The 22,642-nt window shown below is 42.7% G+C and overlaps 1 protein-coding gene across 1 annotated transcript; it reads right to left on the bottom strand.

Annotated features, from left to right (window-relative positions):
- Window positions 1–6,501: 6,501 nt before the first annotated feature.
- Window positions 6,502–22,271, bottom strand: LOC147663141 (uncharacterized). Its single transcript, XM_086950641.1, has 5 exons — window positions 22,213–22,271; window positions 17,517–17,552; window positions 10,880–11,317; window positions 7,300–7,515; window positions 6,502–6,786 (listed from the first exon to the last, which is right to left on the bottom strand). The coding sequence occupies exons 3-5, from the start codon at window positions 11,315–11,317 to the stop codon at window positions 6,502–6,504; spliced, it is 939 nt and encodes a 312-aa protein (XP_086806767.1). The 5' UTR covers window positions 17,517–17,552; window positions 22,213–22,271.
- Between the last annotated feature and the right edge of the window lie 371 nt (window positions 22,272–22,642).

Genomic DNA, 22,642 nt, shown 5'->3' with positions numbered 1-22,642 from the left:
GTGAGGTGTTGAGGGTGAGTGAGGGTGAGGAGTTGAGGGTGAGTGAGGGTGAGGGGCTGAGGGTGAGTGAGGTGTTGAGGGTGAGGTGTTGAGGGTGATTGAGGATGAGTGAGAGTGAGGGTGAGTGATGTGTTGAGGGTGAGGTGTTGAGGGTGAGTGAGGGTGAGGTGTTGAGGGTGAGGTGTTGAGGGTGAATGAGGGTGAGGGTGAGTGAAGGTGAGGGTGAGGCGTTGAGGGTGAGTGCGGGTGAGTGAGGGTGAGGGTAAGGTGTTGTGGGTGAGTGAGGGTAAGGTGTTGTGGATGAGTGAGGGTGAGGTGTTGAGGGTGAGTGAGGGTGAGTGAGTTGTTGAGGGTGAGGTGTTGATGTTGAGTGAGGGTGAGGTGTTGAGGGTGAGTGATGGTGAGTGGTTGAGGGTGAGTGAGGGTGAGGGTGAGTGAGCGTGAGGTGTTGAGCGTGAGGGGCTGAGGGCGAGTGAGGTGTTGAGGGTGAGTGAGGGTGAGGTATTGAGGGTGAGTGAGGGTGGGGTTTTGAGGGTGAGTGAGGGTGAGGTGTTAAGGGTGAGTGAGGGTGAGGTGTTGAGGGTGAGTGAGGATGAGTGAATGTGAGTGAGGGTGTGATTGGCATATGTGAGTCTTTAGCATGTGTTAATGTTGATTATAATGTAATGTTTATTTTTCTTTTTAGTATGTGTATAGGTTTTATAAGTATTTAGTGTATTTACTTAAACTGTGTTTTATTTCTGTTCTGGTAAAGAGTAGTACGCTATGTATTCCCTTTACGTTTGTTACGTAAGGGATGTTAGCGTTCTATTTTTTTGGTGAGGGTGATGTAATGTTTAGCGTGACGTAATTTTTAGCCAATCGCAGCTCTACGTTGTGTGACGTAGCGTTGCATTTGACGTGCGTCAACGGGGCGTTTTCTAGATTGGTGTGAATGTTCGTGCGGTAAAGGTGTGTTATTCCTCCGTGGTTGTTGCTGCGTCGTTTGACTGGTAAGATGTACATGTTTTAACATTGAGTACATGAATTTGAATGTATTAATACTTGTGTGTATATACGTATTATTAATAATGTTTTATTAGGATGTATGAGTGTTTTATTTGTATTGCGCCTTGTGTATTATCGACTTTTGAGTTACAATATTCTTTAGTACTGTTGTAAAAGATAGATGCTTTAATAATGGGAATGTTTCTAAATGTTACATAAAGCAATGTTTTTTTTTGTATGTGTTATGTCTTTGAAATTGCGAACGTTGTAATTTCGCGCTCACTTTCCTTGTGTTTGGCATTTTTATTGTTATTTATGCGAATGGTGGCTCGTGTTTAAGTTGATTGTTCGCCATGCATTGACTAATCTTTGCTAGTGTCTTCCTGGTATGTAGTTCCTGTAGTTTCGTTTCGCCTGAGGTGGCACTCTGATGTTTATTTTTTCTCTGACTTGGCTTTTCCTTGTGTTATTTGGACCCGTATGTGACTTGTTTCGCCGCTATGCTTTTTTTTTTGTTTGTTGCTTGTTGTAGTTAAAAGTATTATGTATGCACTGTTTATGTTCTCTTTGTGTGTGTTTTTTTTATATTTTCTACATTTCAGGGAATGAGCTGCTACGATCGACAGGTAATGACAATTTTATTTTCATATTATTAAAGAGTGCCTTTGTGAGTTCTTATACTTTTGTTTATGCATTTCCTTATTGTGATGTTAATGTAATTATTGTTTTCGGTCTTGCTTTGCTCGCACTTACTTTCTGTCTGGCTCCTCTCATTAGAGTGTGTTTTGTATTTTATCAATGGCTGCTATTTAGTTTTATTTTTTTCCATGGATTGAGTTCCGTTTTGCCGTACGTGTTTTTCGGTCGCACTTGCCTTGTGTTTAGTATTTTTCTCTTCCACGGCATCCCTGATGTCCATTTCTGCAGCACGCAGCAATAGCACATTATTAACATTCGGCACCCCCACAGTACAATTGAGCAACATCAGATCATCACTCTTGGCCACTAGAGCCGTATTTAGCACACCCCCAGTCTCATTTAGACATAGTACTGCAGTACTGTACAGCACCAAAGCATGCTTGTATAGCTGTAATTGTGTGTGCAACGTAAAAAAAGTTGTTCTAAAGCGTGCACTTCCGGCTGGTGGTGTGTGTGACTGTTGAAAGCGTGGACTGATGCCTGTTTGTGTGGGTGTATGCATGGTGAAAGGATGCACTGATGACTGTTGTGTGTATACGCCTGGTGAAAGTGTCCATTGCTAGCTATTGGTGTGTGTGCCTGTTAAAAGCGCACATGTTTGGATTGTATGACGTTTGTCTGCTGAGTAATGCTGTAGTGGTAATGAGTGGTGCTGTGGTGGTAAGTGTTTGTGTGTGGTTGTAGTGTGATAGTGTGTTGTTGTTGAATGATGCTGTTGTGGTGGTGCAGAGTGGTGTTGGTGTGTTGCTGAGTGATGTTAGTGTGGTGCTTAGTAATGCTGTTGTTGTGATGTGTTGTTCTGTGCTAGTGATGAGTGGTGCTGTGTTGGTGTTTAATAATTACCACCACAGCATAACTCAGCACCACAACAGTTGCACTTCTCCCAACAATGGCATCACTGATGTCCACGAATGCAACACGCAGCAATACCACTTTTTCATTCTGCACCCCCACAGTACCATTGAGCAACAACACAGCATCACTCTGCACCACCACAGCCGTATTTAGCACACCAACAGTCTCATTCATACATACTACCGCAGTACTGATGACTGTTGTGTATGTACGCCTGGTGAAAGAGTCCATTGATAGCTGTTGGTGTGTGTGCTTCTTAAAAGCGTCCATATTTTTATTGTATGACGTTTGTCTGCTGAGTAATGCTGTAGTTGTGATGAGTGGTGCTGTTGTGGTAAGTGTTTTTGTGTAGTTGTAGTGTGATAGTGTGTTGTTGTTGAATGATGCTGTTGTGGTGGTGCAGAGTGATGTTGGTGTGTTGCTGAGTGATGTTAATGTGGTGCTTAGTAATGCTGTTGTTGTGATGTGTTGTTCTGTGCTAGTGATGAGTGGTGCTGTGTTGGTGTTTAATAATTACCACCACAGCATAACTCAGCACCACAACAGTTGCACTTCTCCCAACAATGGCATCACTGATGTCCACGAATGCAACACGCAGCAATACCACTTTATCTTTCTGCACCCCCACAGTACCATTGAGCAACAACACAGCATCACTCTGCACTACCACATCCGTATTTTGCACACCAACAGTCTCATTTATACATACTACTGCAGTACTGATGACTGTTGTGTGTGTATGCCTGGTGAAAGTGCCCATTGATAGCTGTTGTTGTGTGTGTGACTGTTAAAAGCGTACATGTTTTTATTGTATGACCTTTGTCTGCTGAGTAATGCTGTAGTGGTGATGAGTGGTGCTGTGGTGGTAAGTGTTTTTTTGTGTGGTTGTAGTGTGATAGTGTGTTGATGGTGAGTGAGGGTGAGTGAGGGTGAGGTGTTGAGGGTGAGTGAGGGTGAGTGAGGGTGAGGTGTTGAGGGTGAGTGAGGGTGAGGGGTTGAGGGTGAGTGAGGTTGAGGGTGAGTCAGGGTGAGGCGTTGAGGGTGAGTGAGGGTGAGGGTCTGAGGGTGAGTGAGGCGTTGAGGGTGAGTGAGGGTGAGGCGTTGAGGGTGAGGTGTTGAGGGTGATTGAGGATGAGTGAGGGTGAGTGAGGGGTTGAGGGGGAGGTGTTGAGGGTGAGTGAAGTGGTGCTGTGGTGGTAAGTGTTTGTGTGTGGTTGTAGTGTGATAGTGTGTTGAGGGTGAGTGAGTATGAGGGTGAGTGAGGGTGAGGATGAGTGAGGGTGAGGGTGAGGTGTTGAGGGTGAGTGAGGATGAGGAGTTGAGGGTGAGTGAGGGTGAGGGGCTGAGGGTGAGTGAGGTGTTGAGGGTGAGGTGTTGAGGGTGATTGAGGATGAGTGAGAGTGAGGGTGAGTGATGTGTTGAGGGTGAGGTGTTGAGGGTGAGTGAGGGTGAGGTGTTGAGGGTGAGTGAGGGTGAGGTGTTGAGGCTGAGGGTGAGGGGCTGAGGGTGAGTGTGGGTGAGGCGTTGAAGGTGAGTGAGGGTGAGGCGTTGAGGGTGAGTGAGGGTGAGGTGTTGAGTGTGATTGAGGATGAGTGAGAGTGAGGGTGAGTGAGGGGTTGAGGGGGAGGTGTTGAGGGTGAGTGAAGTGGTGCTGTGGTGGTAAGTGTTTGTGTGTGGTTGTAGTGTGATAGTGTGTTGAGGGTGAGTGAGTATGAGGGTGAGTGAGGGTGAGGGTGAGGTGTTGAAGTTTAGGTGTTGAGGGTGAGTGAGGGTGAGTGAGGATGAGTGAGGGTGAGGTGTTGAGGGTGAGTGAGGTTGAGGAGTTGAGGGTGAGTGAGGGTGAGGGGCTGAGGGTGAGTGAGGTGTTGAGGGTGATTGAGGATGAGTGAGAGTGAGGGTGAGTGATGTGTTGAGGGTGAGGTGTTGAGGGTGAGTGAGGGTGAGGTGTTGAGGGTGAGTGAGGGTGAGGTGTTGAGGCTGAGGGTGAGGGGCTGAGGGTGAGTGTGGGTGAGGCATTGAGGGTGAGTGAGGGTGAGGTGTTGAGGGTGATTGAGGATGAGTGAGAGTGAGGGTGAGTGAGGAGTTAAGGGTGAGGTGTTGAGGGTGAGTGAAGTGTTGCTGTGGTGGTAAGTGTTTGTGTGTGGTTGTAGTGTGATAGTGTGTTGACGGTGAGTGAGGGTGAATGAGGGTGAGGTGTTGAGGGTGAGTGAGGGTGAGTGAGTATGAGGGTGAGGTGTTGAGGGTGAGGTGTTGAGGGTGAGTGAGGGTGAGTGAGGATGAGTGAGGGTGAGGTGTTGAGGGTGAGTGAGGGTGAGGAGTTGAGGGTGAGTGAGGGTGAGGGGCTGAGGGTGAGTGAGGTGTTGAGGGTGAGGTGTTGAGGGTTATTGAGGATGAGTGAGAGTGAGGGTGAGTGATGTGTTGAGGGTGAGGTGTTGAGGGTGAGTGAGGGTGAGGTGTTGAGGGTGAGTGAGGGTGAGGTGTTGAGGCTGAGGGTGAGGGGCTGAGGGTGAGTGTGGGTGAGGCGTTGAGGGTGATTGAGGATGAGTAAGAGTGAGGGTGAGTGAGGAGTTAAGGGTGAGGTGTTGAGGGTGAGTGAAGTGTTGCTGTGGTGGTAAGTGTTTGTGTGTGGTTTTAGTGTGATAGTGTGTTGAGGATGAGTGAGGGTGAGTGAGGATGAGTGAGGCTGAGTGAGGGTGAGGTGTTGAGTGTGATTGAGGGTGAGGTGTTGAGGGTGAGTGAGGGTGAGGGTGAGGGGCTGAGGGTTATTGAGGAGTTGAGGTTGAGTGTGGTTGAGGTGTTCTGGGTTATTGAGGATGAGTGAGAGTGAGGGTGAGTGAGGGGTTAAGGGTGAGGTGTTGAGGGTGAATGGAGTGGTGCTGTGGTTGTAAGTGTTTGTGTGTTGTTTTAGTGTGATAGTGTGTTGAGGGTGAGTGAGGTTGAGGGTGATTGAGGTTGATGTGTTGAGGGTGAGTGAGGGTGAGGTGTTGAGGGTGAGTGAGGATGAGGGTGATTGAGGGTGAGGGTGAGGGGCTGAAGGTGAGTGAGGGGCTGAGGGTGAGTGAGGGTGAGGCGTTGAGGGTGAGTGAGGGTGAGGTGTTGAGAGTGAGGGTGAGTGAGGGGTTGAGGGTGCGGTGTTGAGGGTGAGTGAGGGTGAGTGAGGGTGAGGTGTTGATGGTGAGTGGGTGAGGGTGAGGTGTTGAGGGTGAGTGAGGGTGAGGTGTTGAGGGTGAGTGAGTGTAATTGAGGGTGGGTGAGGAGTTGAGGGTGAGTGAGTGTGAGTGAGGGTGTCATTGGCATATGTGAGTGTTTTGCATGTGTGAATTTGTATTTTAATGTAATGTGTGTTTGTGTTTTTGTATGTTGTTGTTGTTGAATGATGCTGTTGTGGTGGTGTAGAGTGATGTTGGTGTGTTGCTGAGTGATGTTAGTGTGGTGCTTAGTAATGCTGTTGTTGTGATGTGTTGTTCTGTGTTGATGATGAGTGGTGCTGTGTTAGTGTTCAACTATTACCACCACAGCATAACTCAGCACCACAACAGTTGCACTTCTCCCAACAACTTAATTTGTGATGTCCACCAATGCAACACGCAGCAATACCACCTTATCATTCAGCACCCCCACAGTAACATTGAGCAACAACACAGCATAACTCTGCACCAGCACAGGCGTATTTAGCACACCAACAGTCTCATTCATACATACTACTGTAGTGCGTGCAAGCTACAAAGTATGTGTATTTTGTACATGTTTTTTAATGTGAGATGGATTGGCTGAATGTTGTATGTGGGTGTGACTATGTTGTATTAATTGAGTGTATTAGTTATAATTGCCCTTCTGTAGTGAAAAAATGACCATAGAAGTTGAAAATTTGTATTCCACACCTTTTTATTTTTGAAAAAAACACAAATATTTATTGTTTAACTTTGTACAAAAATAAGATATCCTGGCAACATGCGAATTTTAGTCAGAACATATGTCATCGTCTTTTTCTTTAAGAATATTTATGATTTTGCCATTACAAAAGACCACTTCAAAAGTTTGTGGCAAAAAATGGACAAGGGCATCCCCGATGTTGTCAACTTCCTCATCTAACATAAACCATTTAATTAAGATCTCGTTTTCGATGGGCATAGATTGATATTCGTCTGTGTTTGTCACCCTTATTGTGATAATACTAGTTTCATCTGTGGTGCTTTCGACGCCATAAATTTGAATGTCTATCTTTTCCTCTGGTGGGGCTGTTACCTGTTGAGAGAAAACAAAAGCAACAATTAGTTTGTACATTTGTATACTTTATGTTTTGTGTAAGGCCTATAGTGGGTGAAAGGGACAGAGTGGGTGAAAGGGACACATTGGGTGAAATGGACTGAGTAGGTGAAAGGCTCCCAGTTGTTGATAGGGCTTGAGTGGGTGATAGGTCCAGAGTGGGTGATAGGTCCAGAGTGGGTGATAAGTCTAGAGTGGGTGATAGGCCTAGAGTGGGTGAAAGGGCCAGAGTTGTTGAAAGGCACAGAGTGGGTGAAAGGTCCCGAGTGGGTGAAAGGTCCCGAGTGGGTGAAAGGTCCCGAGTGGGTGAAAGGTCCCGAGTGGGTGAAAGGTCCTGAGTGGGTGAAAGGTCCTGAGTGGGTGAAAGGGCCAGAGTGGGTAAAAGGGCCAGAGTGGGTGCAAGGGCCAGAGTGGGTGAAAGGGCAAGAGTGGGTGAAAGTCCAAGAGTGGCAGAAAGAGATATTCCCAAAATGTTTTGTTTGTTGTGCTTACCTCCATTTTGCTATGGCGCGTTGTATTCAATATTTTTTGGCAATTGAATTCATGTACAGTGACGTGAGTCAGGGTGACATATTTGCCAAGATGTATTTTAAATAGTGATGCTTCTCTCCACAGTGTCACTTTTATATCATCTGTTGCATCTTTTATTGTAATCGATTTGAGTGGGGTATCTTGCCCATTGATAAACACAGTCTTTGCGTCCTCTTCCTACACAAAAAGTAAGCATTCTATTAAATAGTGACTGTAAAAACACATAGTACTAGTGCGTTGTATGAATGGCAATATAATGTATCATATTTAACGACCCAAATGAACATCCTTTCTAAAAGATTGCATTGTTTATTGCTAAAAATGGCTTTGTAGAGAGTACTTGTATTTGTAGTATACACCAAAGCACTGGCATATTATAGTTTTCAAAACACGTACTTCCTACATAGTGTGAAAGAGTGTATAATTCTATGTTTTTTGAGCTTGTTAGTGAAGTTACTAAAGGTGTAATGTGTGTGTAAGCCAACTATGCATTTTTTTAGTAGACATGATGACATGAGTGAGGGTGAGGGTGAGGGTGAGTTATTAAGGGTGAGGTGTTGAGGGTGAGTGAGGGTGAGGAGTTGATGGGGAGTGAGGGTGAGTGAGGATGAGGTGTTACGTGAGGGTGAGGGTGAGTGTAAGTGAGGGTGAGTGAGGGTGAGTGAGGGTGAGGGTGAGTGAGGGTGAGGGTGAGAGATTGAAGGTGAGTGAGGGTGAGAAGTTGAGGGTGAGTAAGGATGAGGGTGAGTGTGGGTGAGTGAGGGTGAGGGATTGAGGGTGAGTGAGGGTGAGGGGTTGAGGGTGAGGCTGAGGTGTTGAGTGAGGAGTTGAGGGAGAAGGGTTGAGTTTTTGAGGGTGAGGTGTTGAGGGCTAGTGAGGGTGAGTGAGGGTGAGTGAGGGGGAGGGGTTGAGGGTGATTGAGGGTGAGTGAGATTGAGGGTGAGTGAGGCGTTGAGGGTGAAGTGTTGAGGGTGAGGTGTTGAGGGTGAGGTGTTGAGGGTGAGTGAGGGTGAGGTGTTGAGGGTGAGTGAGGGTGACTGAGGGTGAGGCATTGAGGTAAACACATTTTTGTTTGCGTCCTCTTCCTAACCAAAAAGTAAGCATTGTAGAAAATAGTGACTGTAAAAACACATAGTACTAGTGCGTTGTATGAATGGCAATATAATGTATTATATTTAATGACCCAAATGAACATCCTTTCTAAAAGATTGCATTATTTATTGCTAAAAATGGCTTTGTAGAGAGTACTTGTATTTGTAGTATACACCAAAGCACTGGCATATTATAGTTTTCAAAACTCGTACTTTCTACATAGTGTGAAAGAGTGTATAATGCTATGTTTTTTGAGCTTGTTAGTGAAGTTACTAAAGGTGTAATGTGTGTGTAAGGCAACTATGCATTTTTTTAGTAGACATGATGACATGAGTGAGGGTGAGGGTGAGTGATTGAGGGTGAGGGGTTGAGGGTGAGTGAGGGTGAGGGTGAGTGAGGGTGAGGTGTTGAGGGTGAGTGAGGGTGAGTGAGGATGAGGTGTTACGTGAGGGTGAGTGTGAGTGAGGGTGAGTGAGGGTGAGGGGTTGAGGGTGAGTGAGGGTGAGTGAGGGTGAGGGTGAGAGATTGAGGGTGAGTGAGGGTGAGAAGTTGAGGGTGAGTAAGGATGAGGGTGAGTGTGGGTGAGTGAGGGTGAGGGATTGAGGGTGAGTGAGGGTGAGGGGTTGAGGGTGAGTGAGGGTGAGGGTGAGGGTGAGGCTGAGGTGTTGAGGTGTTGAGTGAGAGTGAGGGTGAGTGAGGAGTTGAGGGAGAAGGGTTGAGTTTTTGAGGGTGAGGTGTTGAGGGCTAGTGAGGGTGAGTGAGGGTGAGTGAGGGGGAGGGGTTGAGTGTGATTGAGGGTGAGTGAGATTGAGGGTGAGTGAGGCGTTGAGGGTGAAGTCTTGAGGGTGAGGTGTTGAGGGTGAGTGAGGGTGAGGGGTTGAGGGTGAGTGAGGGTGACTGAGGGTGAGGCATTGAGGTAAACACAGTGTTTGCGTCCTCTTCCTAAACAAAAAGTAAGCATTGTATAAAATAGTGACTGTAAAAACACATATTACTAGTGCGTTGTATGAATGGCAATATAATGTATTATATTTAACGACCCAAATGAACATCCTTTCTAAAAGATAGCATTATTTATTGCTAAAAATGGCTTTGTAGAGAGTACTTGTATTTGTAGTATACACCAAAGCACTGGCATATTATAGTTTTCAAAACTCGTACTTTCTACATAGTGTGAAAGAGTGTATAATGCTATGTTTTTTGAGCTTGTTAGTGAAGTTACTAAAGGTGTAATGTGTGTGTAAGCCAACTATGCATTTCTTTAGTAGACATGATGACATGAGTGAGGGTGAGGGTGAGGGTGAGTGATTGAGGGTGAGGGGTTGAGGGTGAGTGAGGGTGAGGGGTTGAGGGTGAGTGAGGGTGAGTGAGGATGAGGTGTTACGTGAGGGTGAGTGTGAGTGAGGGTGAGTGAGGGTGAGTGAGGGTGAGGGGTTGAGGGTGAGTGAGAGTGAGTGAGGGTGAGGGTGAGAGATTGAGGTTGAGTGTGAGAGATTGAGGTTGAGTGAGGGTGAGAAGTTGAGGGTGAGTAAGGATGAGGGTGAGTGTGGGTGAGTGAGGGTGAGGGATTGAGGGTGAGGGAGGGTGAGGGGTTGAGGGTGAGTGAGGGTGAGGGTGAGGGTGAGGCTGAGGTGTTGAGGTGTTGAGTGAGAGTGAGGGTGAGTGAGGAGTTGAGGGAGAAGGGTTGAGTTTTTGAGGGGGAGATGTTGAGGGCTAGTGAGGGTGAGTGAGGGTGAGTGAGGGGGAGGTGTTGAGGGTGATTGAGGGTGAGTGAGATTGAGGGTGAGTGAGGCGTTGAGGGTGAAGTGTTGAGGGTGAGGTGTTGAGGGTGAGTGAGGGTGAGGTGTTGAGGGTGAGTGAGGGTGACTGAGGGTGAGGCATTGATGTAAACACAGTCTTTGCGTCCTCTTCCTAAACAAAAAATAAGCATTGTATAAAATAGTGACAGTAAAAACACATAGTACTAGTGCGTTGTATGAATGGCAATATAATGTATTATATTTCACGACCCAAATGAACATCCTTTCTAACAGATTGCATTATTTATTGCAAAAAATGGCTTTGTAGAGAGTACTTGTATTTGTAGTATACCCCAAAGCACTGGCATATTATATTTTCCAAAACTCGTACTTTCTACATAGTGTGAAAGAGTGTATAATGCAACCTTTTTTGAGCTTGTTAGTGAAGTTACTAAAGGTGTAATGTGTGTGTAAGCCAACTATGCATTTTTTTAGTAGACATGATGACATGTTTGCGTTCATACTTCCGGCACATATTGTCCCTGAAACAGTCATAAGACTTTTTAGACTTGCAATTTTAAAAACGAACAAATAAATAAGATATGTCATTTACAATACTAATAAGTCCAACTTTTCAAATGCGAGACCTATTGCATTTCCAATGTTTTTTTTTTTAGTTAACATGATGACATGTTTGCGTTCATACTTACGGCAATTATTGTCCCTGAAACGGTCATAAGACTTTTTAGACTTGCCCGTTTTATTTCCTTGATGGGAGAAGCCGATGGTGCAGGCGGGTGCAAAATGTTCTTTGCTTGTTGGATCAGGCCCTCCTCAATTGTCATAGCGGGAAATTTGGTTACTTTAGTTTGCTTTGAAATTAAAATTGTTTTGTTTTTGATAATAAAGTTGCGTATCAGTAGTCCACAGTTACTTTTAGTTTGCTCATATAAATTTTCTTGATAACAAGTACATTTTATGGTTCCAGTTTTATCTGCTAGAGCCAAATGGAATAGAATTTTCTGTTCTTGTTTAGCATTTTTGTAAGTAGTTTTCCCTGAGCAGTTGATGGCATTAACTCTTATGGGTTTCTGATATGGTTTGTTGTCATCGGTATTAATGTTCATGATTTCTTCAATAGACATCATCTGAAATAGAAAATGTGATATAACATGTTAAATACAAACCCATATTGCTTTATGATCACTGTAATAGCATTCTAAAGTACCATAGTTGTGTAGTTGGTCATTTGTATATATATGATCTAAAATGGATTGGTAGTTAGTTGTGTAACTGTTAATGAGTTGTTGACATTGTAATTTTGTTTCAAAGAATCCAAGTAATTGCTTGGTGTTTGCATTTTGTTGAGATACATCCACATTGAAATCCCCTATAATAATCAATTTGTGTGTGGGGTAAAAATCCGTAATATTTGTGATAAAATCAAAAAGAGAAGTTATACTTTTTTGGGGTGGTTTGTATAAAATAATAATAAGGTAATCCGTGTTATAAATCTGTAGAGTAAAATGTAAAATGTCTATCCCTTCATGTGTCTCATAAATAGGCAATATAAATAAATATTTTTTGTAGTACATAATCATTCCATGGTTTGTGTTGTATGTATGAAATTTATCAAATATAATGTGATGGTATTGTTCTATTGTGAAATCATTAGCTGTAGCATTTCTTGTAGTGTTGATCTCAGTTAAGCAAATAATGTCTGCTTCTAATATATTCCTATCCGCTACCATAGATGAAAAAATTTTCTGTAGTGATCTTATATTGTGTGCAATGATATTGAAATGTGCACTGTATGTATGTAACTGTGGGATATGTATTTCAAGTGGCATTTCTGTCCTTAATCTGTGCATTTCCTCATTAACTTGTGGATGTACTAAAATTTTACCTTCATCAAAATTGTGTACATATACATTTTGTATTGATTTTGCCCTGCTAATAGCAACATAATGCAAATGATGAATCTTGCTGTTATTAAAGTGTATATAAAGTGGTTCGAGAGTTGCACCTTGTGTGCGATGTATAGTGCGTGCTGATGCTTGGCGTAAAGGAAATTGCTTCCGTATAATGGTAATAAATTTAGTGTATTGAAAATGTCTAGCTATAGCATGTATTGGTGTCCATGTATTTTGTATTTGTGAATGAAATAAGGGTTTATATTGTTGTCTGGTTGTTTGTCCTATACTGGGATTGTCAAATAACAACCAAACAATAATAGGTGTATTGTTAATCAATTCAACTAATTGTACCACACCAGTTGCGCCATTTGTTAAACCATCATTGACATCCACATTGCAACTTAAATCATAACGAAGTTGTAAGGCAATGTGTAATGTATGTGAAAGGCCCATTGTTTTCTGTGGATCTTTGGGCAGTTGCTTAAGAATAGTTTTTTTCACATTTTCAGACAAATCAGAACTGACGGTATCGCTTGCTACTGTTATGTAGACTGGATAATCTTTGCAATGTTTTTCTAAAACCTTTTTGTTAATTTCATTAACTTCTATATTAGTTGACATGATATATGGAATTGTTTCTAATAAACTCTCATCAGGTTGTATTTCCCTTTGCTTAATTTGTGAAATATCTTCTTCAGTATGCTTGCCTTCTCTCAATCGATTTAGTAATTGAGCAAATTGTAGATCTTCTTTTTGGCGCATAATTTTTGTTAATTCAAAAATTTTAAAATGTTCTTTCCATAAGTTAGCACTTAAAGGACCATACATCTGTGTAGAATCCTGAAAAATGTATCTGTCAAATACAGGTTTTAATTGGTAAAAGTCACCAATGGCTAAAATAGAAATTCCTCCGAATGGTTCATTAGATGATTTTATTTCTTGAAGCCTGTTATGTATAAAATTCAACATATTGTGTCCTACCATTGAAATTTCATCAATAATAACAACTCTAACATGCATCATTTCCATTTGTAGAGCAGTTCTATGTTCATGACTCAGTTGTTTATAAGTCAAACTTTGCGACACAGGTATTTTGAAAGTGCTATGCAGTGTTTTGCCATTAATATTATGGGCAGCCTTTCCTGTTGGAGCAGTAAGTAAGATATAAACATTATCAGGATTTTCACCTGCCTTAGTGTTATAGTAGCGTAGTAAAGTTTGATATAGTGCAGATATTACAAAACTTTTCCCAACACCAGCCCCTCCAGTGCAAAAAGTATAGCATGGAGTGCTTGTAGTTTTAAACCAATGCAAGTGATGGTAAACAAATTTAAGTTGTTCTTCCGTTAAGTTTTGCATAAGTTGTTGGTATTTTTCATTGGGTAAAATAACGTTAGTTGAGCTTTGTTCTTCAGTTGTAGTTCTAATTCCTAAATCTAGAGCCAAATCATATCTATTATTATTTTCTGGATTTTGGTCTTCTGTCTGTATATTAACAGTTGGTGATAGAGGAGGTGAAATTACATTTTCATGACACTGTTCATGAATAATGTTTGTAAGTTCGCCATGCTGTTTGTTATAGATTTTTAGTTGTGTGTCAACAAATGTTTTAACTTCCAGATACCTATCATAGTAAGTTTCCTTGTTGATTAGTATTTTTTGTTCTTCCCTCCATGGATAGTGCAACATTAATATTTCTCTATAATACTCTTCTGGTTCATTATTTTTGCTAAATCTGCAAAAGCGTATTATTTTCCCTTGTCTGCGCTTATTTAAAGCATAATCATAATTCTGTTTCTGTTGTTCTTTATTCCCGTCACTACATTCTATTTCTAATTCTTCCTCATCTGAGCTGTAAAAGTTTTGTTCTGCAAGTAAATCTTCGCAATCATTGATTTCTTTCCCATGTGTTTTTTTCTTCACATAGTTGAAATTAGCCGCATAGTCTGCTAACGTGCACATCTCTAATGATTGTGGCCGTTTGCAGTACTTAATAATAATATTTTCACATTGAATGTCAGTTGAATTTTCGGGCAAGTTATTAATAGTTTCGATATCACGCATTAAATAAGTTCTTTTCTTCAGACGGCTAGTATTAATAAATACAAATGATCGTGAGCTTTTCCGTAATGGTATTTGAAGAATTAGATATGCTGCTTCTTGAGCACTAATTTCTGTGCAGTTGAGGAATTTGTTTCCTATGTGTTTAAGTTGATCTTTGATATTACTATTGCTTGTTACCTCTTTAGCAGCTTGCGCTAGAAGTTTGCTAATTCCTCTTTGCGATTTACTGATATATGAGATAATATAGACTGCACAAGCATAAGGGTCCAGTATAAACTGCAAGTCTATGTTTGCTCGCCAAGCTTGTAAAAGAGTACTATTGTAGTTATTGATGAAGCATTCGCCTGGTGTTCTTTTAAAAAAAATAGTTGTTTTTTGTAAGCTAGTTTGTATTGAAGTAATATATTCTTTATCATCCATTTTAATGAAGTCTAAAAATTCCTCAAAAGAAAGTGTATTCAAAGTAGTATTATTAATAGCTTCATGTATTATTTTCATATTATCTTGCCATTGCTTATTTGTCTCCTCAAGTGTTAATGGCTCTAATATGAGCGTTCTTGACATTGGATATTTTGGATATTGATATTTGCATGTCCGTTGCTGTTTACGTCTGCAATTTTTGGTGTGACCATGCCTTTGTAGATTTATTAACGGTTGTAAAACAGGGTTCTCAGACTTATGACAAGTGATATATTTGTCAATAAAGCTATTGACTTCTTCCACTGGTGAAACACCATACAATGGTGCTTTGTTTACCCAGAGTAATGCATGTATATGTGGAGAACCTCTTTGTTGGAATTCGACTCTGTAAAAGTAGTCTACTATTTCCCCAATTGGATTAGTGCCATTCAGCAAAACACAATTAAAGAATTTCCTAACTTGATAGTCAAACTGTCTTGCACATGTTATTGGATCTTCTTGTATTAATTTACTTTTAGTTTCCCAAGACATGTTTAAGAATTCTTCCTCTGTACATTCCTTTAAGTTTCTAACTCTCAATAGTATATTTATTAAATGGTGCCATTTTGTTTCAGCAGCAGATAAAGTCAAAAAGAAAGTGGGTATGCCAAGTTGCCTTATCATTGCAAAAATATCTTTTTTGCAACCTTCCCAATATGGAGGTGAACTGCGTATAGTTTTTAATACTTTGTAACCCTCATTAAACTGTAAAACATTGGCAATATTACATTTAATGTCTTTAGCAGTTATTTTATTCCCATCTGTAAAATGTTTTCTGATGGAAATGTTGATTTTACCATGGATCTGCTTAATATGTAATTTCTTCAGTTTAAAAAACACATTAGTAATAGATTTAGCGACTCTTCTATCATAACTCCTTAACTCTGCTTGGCAAATAGTACTATAATGTACCAGTATGTGTCTTTCCTTATTGTTAGGCCTTCGTTCACCACAAAAAATAGTAGGGAAAGCCAAAAACTCAGAATCTTTATCCTCATATAAACCTCTTGGCGTGTTATGTTCAGCTGGAGCGAAACTTAACACATTCAGCGAATTACTAGTAATAGTTTCATTTGTTAACATAGTATCCAAATTCCCAGCTTCTATGTTGTCTGAACTATCAGATGAATTGTTTGTCTCAGAAGTCTCATTGTGAGATTCTATTTCTGGAGGTATATACTCCCAGTCAGGGTTAATCGTAACACCATATTCATTAAACATTGTACTATTTTTAGCTAGCCATGTAGCTGCCTTTTTTACTGTATTTGGTCTAATATTCTCATAATGTGTATATGATTTATAGATTAATTTCCTTTTTAATTTCACTGGGATTGTCATGGCGTCATTAATTTGCCTTGGTAAAATGGTAACAGTTGTCATAACATCTGCAGGTACATTAACTACTGCACCTGATAATGATTTTTGAAAACCGCGTGGCAGACTCCGAATTTGTAAGAATGGTATCCTAGGTGAAACTAATCTTTCTTCTAAATCATATAATTCTAATTCAACTGGTACATTTGGGAACCCCATGCCATTTACAATAGAACATGGTGGTATTTTGTTTTTGCGAATGTAATAATAGCAAGTCTTACAAATAAAATTTGTTTTCTTGTTACTAATGTTACACTTTTTGAAAATTTCGGATTGGCTAACACTGCGTATATTTTGCAACGTTTGTTTATGCCACAGTTGATTGCAAAGAGTACAAATGTACTCTGGCCCATGCAATATTTCACGGTGGAATTTGCGAATGATTGTATGGATTTGTTTACCTCGTTTCTGTCTTTGGCCCTGCGTGAATATGGGTCTGTTATTATCAGTAGCACTTAGTTGACTGTTGGTAATGTCTTCTTCAGCTGTATTAACTTTTTTTCTTTGTACAACTTTAGTTGGACATGTACTTGAATCCCTTTTTCTTTTCCGAGACTGTTTATTTGTTCCCTGTATAGATTTACTATTCCCTGGTAATTGTGCTAAATGATTAGTATTGCTATTCCCTCCCTTACTTTTATTCAGTAAATTATCTGAAGACATTGTTGTTGATGTTATAGTCTGATTAGGAGTACATTCAGTAGTATGTACCCAAATTTTTCTTTCTTGCGGTAGGTGACTATTTTTTTTGTGCACAGTAAGTGCTTTTGTAAATGATTTCCTTTTAATGACTTTTATATCTATTGAGGTTAATTCAAATTGGACACATTGCTCAGCCTGATGTGTAAAGTTATATGCTAGTTTCATAACATATTGAATCAGCCCTTCAAAAGAATGAAATGCAATTGTAACACATGTTCCGTTTGAATGAGGCATGCCTTCATGGTCCCTACTATGTGAATCAAATACAAAGTATGATTGCATATGTTTGAAAATAGCTATAACATAAACATTCATACAAAGTATAACACCACAGTGCTTATTAATAGTAACATTTAATGCTGTGCTAATATCTGGGTAGGCTTTATCAAAACGTTTAAGGACATCACCGTAGTAAGCGTTCCGTAGCAAAAGTGAATATATCTCTTGATTGTGGTCTATATACCTTGGCAGGTCATCTGGATGCATAAGTGTTTCTTTGTTAATAGAATGCATTTGTAGATATAAAGCGTCCCCACGGTCCATTATATAATGCAGATCATTAGAGTTCCAAGTAGTTACTGGCTTGCATAAATTGTGCAAGACAGCAAAAGCACTATTTGGTAAGCATTGCTTACCTTGTGATTTGCTATTAAATTTGCTATTCCCTTGATGGTAACTTGCTTTCAAGCATCTCTGCATCTTATAAGTTATACTAAAATGTTTTTATCAACAAATTTAAATTAAGAAGGTTTGTGAAGTAACAAATTTTTTGGGGGACTGTAAGGTATGAACTTTTGACAATTTTTCAACTAACTGGCAAAGTAGTATTTACCTTAACTTCTGTTTCTTTTGTTGTTGTTTTAATAATCTGAAAGGAGAAAAAAAAAATAATGGTTAGAATATATCTTTTTGAATTTTTCCCGTAAAGGCCACATTAGCATGTAAATGGTCTTTTAAAGACCTGTTAAGAGCTCTGGTGCTGCTGTGAGTGTATGCGCCGCGGCTGGCACACAGGCAGGGTGAGAGGATAGAGGGAGAGAGAGGGAGTGGGAGGAAAAGGGGGACGGAGAGGGAGTGAGTGTGTGCGTGAAAAGTTAATACTGAGAGACGTAAAAAAAGGTGTGTGTGTGTTATCTTGTAACTTGGACTGGTTACTGTGTTGCATTGAATCTGAGAATGAATGCGGTGTGCGTGTAATATTGAAAGTGTACCCAGTTAGTGTGCAAGTAATTTACAAAGACAGAAAGGGAGTGAAGGGGAGGGAAATGGAGAGGGAGTAAAAGGGAGGGAGAGTGAGGGAGATGGAGAGTGAGGGAGAGGGAGGGAAAGTGAGGGAAAGGAAGGGAAATGGAGTGAGAGGAAGGGAAAGGGAGTGAGACGGAGAGTGATAGGAAGGGAGACGGAGATGGAGGGAGGGAGAGAGAGGGGGAGGGAGACAGAGGGAGTAACAAAGTTAGAGTGAGAAAGAGGAAGGCAGGAGAGAGGGAGAGGGAGCTAGAGAGAGGGAGAGAGAGGGTGAGTGTGGGTGAGGGGTTGAGGGTGAGTGAGGGTGAGTGAGGGTGAAGTGTTGAGGGTGTGAGGGTGAGGGTGAGGTGTTGAGGGTTAGTGAGGTGAGGTGTTGAGGGTGAGGGTGAGTGAGGGGAAGGGTTTGAGGGTGAGTGAGGGTGAGTGGTATTGAGGGTGAGTGAGGGTGAGGGATTGAGGGTGAGTGAGGGTGAGGGTGATTGAGGGTGAGGGGTTGAGTGAGGGTGGGTGAGGGGGGGGTGAGGGTGGGTGAGGGTGAGTGAGGGTGAGGGGTTGAGGGTGAGTGAGGGTGAGGCGTTGAGGGTGAGTGAAGAGTTGAGGGTGAGGGGTTGAGGGTGAGGGGTTGAGGGTGAGTGAGGATAAGTGAGGGTGAGTGAGGGTGAGTGAGGGTGAGTGAGGATGAGGTGTTGAGGGTGGGCGAGGGTGAGTGAGGGTGAGTGAGGTGAGAGAGGGTGAGTGAGGTGTTGAGGGTGAATGAGGGTGAGAGTTTGAGGGTGAGTGAGGGTGAGTGAGGGTGAGGGTGAGTGAGGGTGACGGTTTGAGGGTGAGTGATGGTGAGGGTGAGTGAGGATGAGGTGTTGAGGGTGAGTGAGCGTGAGGGTGAGTGAGGGTGAGTGTGAGTGAGGGTGAGTGAGGGTGAGGGGTTGAGGGTGAGTGAGGGTAGGTTAGGATGAGAGATTGAGGGTGAGTGAGGGTGAGAAGTTGAGGGTGAGTAATGATGAGGGTGAGTGTGGGTGAGTGAGAATGAGGGGTTGAGGGTGAGTGAGGTGTTGAGGGTGAGTGAGGGTGAGGGTGAGGCTGAGGTGTTGAAGTGTTGAGTGAGAGTGAGGGTGAGTGAGGAGTTGAGGGAGAAGGGTTGAGGGTGTGTGGGTGAGGTGTTTAGGGCTAGTGAGGGTGGGGGAGGGGTTGAGGGTGAGTGAAATTGAGGGTGAGTGAGGGGTTGAGGGTGAGAGAGTGAGGGGTTGAGTGAGGGGTTGAGTGAGGGTGAGTGAGGGTGAGGGGTTGAGTGAGGGTGAGTGAGGGTGACTGAGGGTGAGTGAGGGTGAGTGAGGATGAGGGTGAGGGTGGGTGAGGGTGAGTGAGGGTGAGTGAGGCTGAGGGTGATGGAGGGTGAGGGAGTGCGAGGGGTTGAGGGTGAGTGAGGGTGAGGTGTTGAGGGTGAGTGAGGGTGAGGCATTGAGGGTGAGTGAGGGTGAGTGTGGGTGAGGGTGAGGAGTTGAGGGTGAGTGAGGGTGAGGGTGAGGGAGGGTGAGGGGTTGAGGGTGAGTGAGGGTGAGGGTGAGTGAGGGTGAGGTGTTAAGGGTGACTGAGGGTGAGGCGGTGAGGGTAAGTGAGGGTGAGGGTGAGGTGTTGAGGGTGAGTGAGGGTGAGGGTGAGTGAGGGTGAGGTGTTGAGGGTGAGTGAGGGTGAGGCGTTGCGGGTAAGTGAGGGTGAGGCTGAGTGTGTGTGAGGGTGCAAAAATAACGACCCCCTTAAAGTAGTGTCGTTATTTGTATTAGGAAAATAGTTGAGAATTGCTGCGGATGCGGGACTTGAATGTGTCTGTGGGTAGTTTTAAATGCTGGAATTGTTGTTGGGGATGGAGAGGGAGTGAATGTGTGCGTGAAAAGGTAATAGTGAGAGACGTACGAAAAAATGTGTGTGTGTGTCATCTTGTAACTTAGATTACTTACTGTATTGCATTGAATATGAAAATGAATGCGGTGTGCGTGTAATATTGAAAGTGTACCCAGTTAGTGTGCAAGTAATGTAGAAAGACAGAGAGGGAGTAAAGGGGAGGCAAATGGAGAGTTATGTACAAAGACAGAGAGGAAGGGAAAGTGAGGGAAAGGAAGGGAAATGGAGGGAGAGGAAGAGAAAGGGAGTGAGATGCAGAGTGATAGGGAGGGAGACGGAGAGGGAGGGAGAGAGGGAGAGAGAGAGAGGAGGAAGAAGAGAGAGGGAGTGAGACAGAGGGAGGAACACAGTTAGAGTGAGACAGAGGAAGACAGGAGAGAGGGAGGGGGAGCTAGAGGGAGGGAGAGAGAGCTATAGAGAGGGAGGGAGACCGAGAGAGAAAGAGAGCGAGAAAATTATGTGTATGCCGGGAGGGCACAGTGGAGGAAGCCTTCGGCTGCAGGGTCCTGTGATTAACCTCATGGTCAGTTTTATGTTGTTGCTGTAGCCCCGACCCTTACCCACTGACCCTGCCCCCACCGATGCGGTCCTTGGACACAAACTAAACAGTAAATTTGGCCCCTGAGAGAAAGATTGTGAGTAGCCATGTAATAGAGGGTGTGTGCGAAAGTCCCCTTGATCGTGGATTGTGTGTATGAAAAGTTTGTTGTGGTGTGGGGAAGTGTTGCGAACGGATTATGGCTGTACTATTCCCCCTAATGTTACAATGTGCCTGTGAATAGTGTAGCAAGTGTAAGGTCAAGTGTTTATTTTTGTAGGCAGCTAATCCTGGCTAATGTGTTATTGGATGTGTGTTTGTGAAAATGTAATACTAGTAGTTGTACGAGCGGCTGTTTTCGTGTGTCAGCTTGTAACTTGGATTACTAACTGTGTGCCAGTAAAGCTGCGAATGAATGCATTCCGCGTGAATGTTGTAAAGTGTTGCCTGTTTGCGTGCAAATAAATGTGCAATTAGAAGTTCTGACTGAAAGTCTGGTGCTGTAGTGGCGAAGTGCTATGATCTTAGATTGCGTAGGAGTCGCACGTGCTGTATAAGGGTGGCAGTCAGTGTTTTGCCTAATGTGACAGGGTGTGTGTGATTAGTGTGCTATAGAGAGGGAGGGAGACCGAGAGAGAAAGAGAGCTAGAAAATTATGTGTATGCCGGGAGGGCTCAGTGGACGAAGCCTTCGGCTGCAGGGTCCTGTGATTAACCTCATGGTCAGTTTTATGTTGTTGCTGTAGCCCCGACCCTTACCCACTGACCCTGCCCCCACCGATGCGGTCCTTGGACACAAACTAAACAGTAAATTTGGCCCCTGAGAGAAAGATTGTGAGTAGCCATGTAATAGAGGGTGTGTGTGAAAGTCCCCTTGATCGTGGAATGTGTGTATGAAAAGTTTGTTGTGGTGTGGCGAAGTGTTGCGAACGGTTTATGGCTGTACTATTCCCCCTAATGTTACAATGTGCCTGTGAATAGTGTAGTAAGTGTAAAGTCAAGTGTTTATTTTTGTAGGCAGCTAATCCTGGCTAATGTGTTATTGGATGTGTGTTTGTGAAAAGGTAATACTAGTAGTTGTACGAGCGGCTGTTTTCGTGTGTCAGCTTGTAACTTGGATTACTTACTGTGTGCAAGTAAAGATGCGAATGAATGCATTCCGCGTGAATGTTGTAAAGTGTAGCCTGTTTGCGTGCAAATAAATGTGCAATTAGAAGTTGTGACTGAAAGTTTGGTGCTGTAGTGGCGAAGTGCTATGATCTTAGATTGCGTTGGAGTCGCACGTGCTGTATAAGGGTGGCAGTCAGTGTTTTGCCTAATGTGACAGGGTGTGTGTGATTAGTGTAAGATGCAGCTCTGTTCACTCTTGAGTCCGATCGTCCTGTTTACTGTCTTGCTGTGAAGCTGTCAATGAAAGCGTAATGAGTGTTCTGTTGTGGTCGCACTCAATTCGGCGTGCGTGTGATATAGTATGTGTTCTTAACAGTGTGTGCGTGAAAAGTTAATACTAAGAGATGTAAAAAAAGGGTGTGGATGTGTCATCTTGTAACTTGCACTGGTTACTGTGTTACATTTAATCTGAGAATGCAAGCGGTATGCGTGTAATATTGAAAGATAATATGACAAGGTGTGTGTGAGTAGTGTAAGCTGCAGCTCTGTTCACTGTTCAGTCCGATCATCCTGTTTACTGTATTGCTGTGAAGCTGTGACTAAAATCGTAAGGAGTGTTCTGTTGTGGTTGCACTCAATTCGCCGTGCGTGTTATATAGTATGTGTTCTTAACCGTGTGTGCGTGAAAAGGTAATAGAAACCGACGTAAAAAGAAGGTGTGAACAGTTGGCTGTACTTACATGATATATGTTGGTGCGCAGTTTCTTTCCCCCTATCAAGGAAATGTTGAAAGCGTACGAATAACCAACAAGATATAACGATAAAAAATAAAGAATATGTATCGGTTGGTTTAAACAAAGGTATGACCTGCTTGAGAAATTACGTAGTCCTTTGCTAAGTATTACCATAGAAAATGTAGATTTGCCAACGAACATGTCGCACAATAATTTAACACAGGTGCAATGTTGATATAGTAACCGTTCTAATAAACGCAAGTAAATTTATCAATACTGTCCCTTAGATGTATAGAAATAAAAGTTCCATGCTCTTACGTTCTAAGATAGAATGGCGTAATTTTTCAGTGGCTGTTGGTCGATAGCAGCAAGTACAGCGTCGTTCTGTAAGTCCAAGTTCTGTCCTCGCAGGTAAAAACAGAGTATGACTTAAAGT

Source organism: Lissotriton vulgaris, unplaced genomic scaffold, assembly GCF_964263255.1.
Source record: "Lissotriton vulgaris unplaced genomic scaffold, aLisVul1.2 SCAFFOLD_562, whole genome shotgun sequence".
NCBI classification, from domain to species: Eukaryota; Metazoa; Chordata; class Amphibia; order Caudata; family Salamandridae; genus Lissotriton; species Lissotriton vulgaris.
The sequence above is the reverse complement of the archived record's forward strand: the minus strand, read 5'-3'. Positions and strand labels throughout refer to the sequence as shown.

Coding starts and splice junctions, on each gene's coding strand:
- LOC147663141 (XM_086950641.1), bottom strand. CDS start 11,317: ATGATGTCTATTGAAGAAATCATGAACATTAATACCGATGACAACAAA. Junction 7,516..10,879: donor TTTCAGGGACAATAATTGCC/GTAAGTATGAAC, acceptor CTTTTTGTGTAG/GAAGAGGACGCAAAGACTGT. Junction 6,787..7,299: donor CGCGCCATAGCAAAATGGAG/GTAAGCACAACA, acceptor TTCTCTCAACAG/GTAACAGCCCCACCAGAGGA.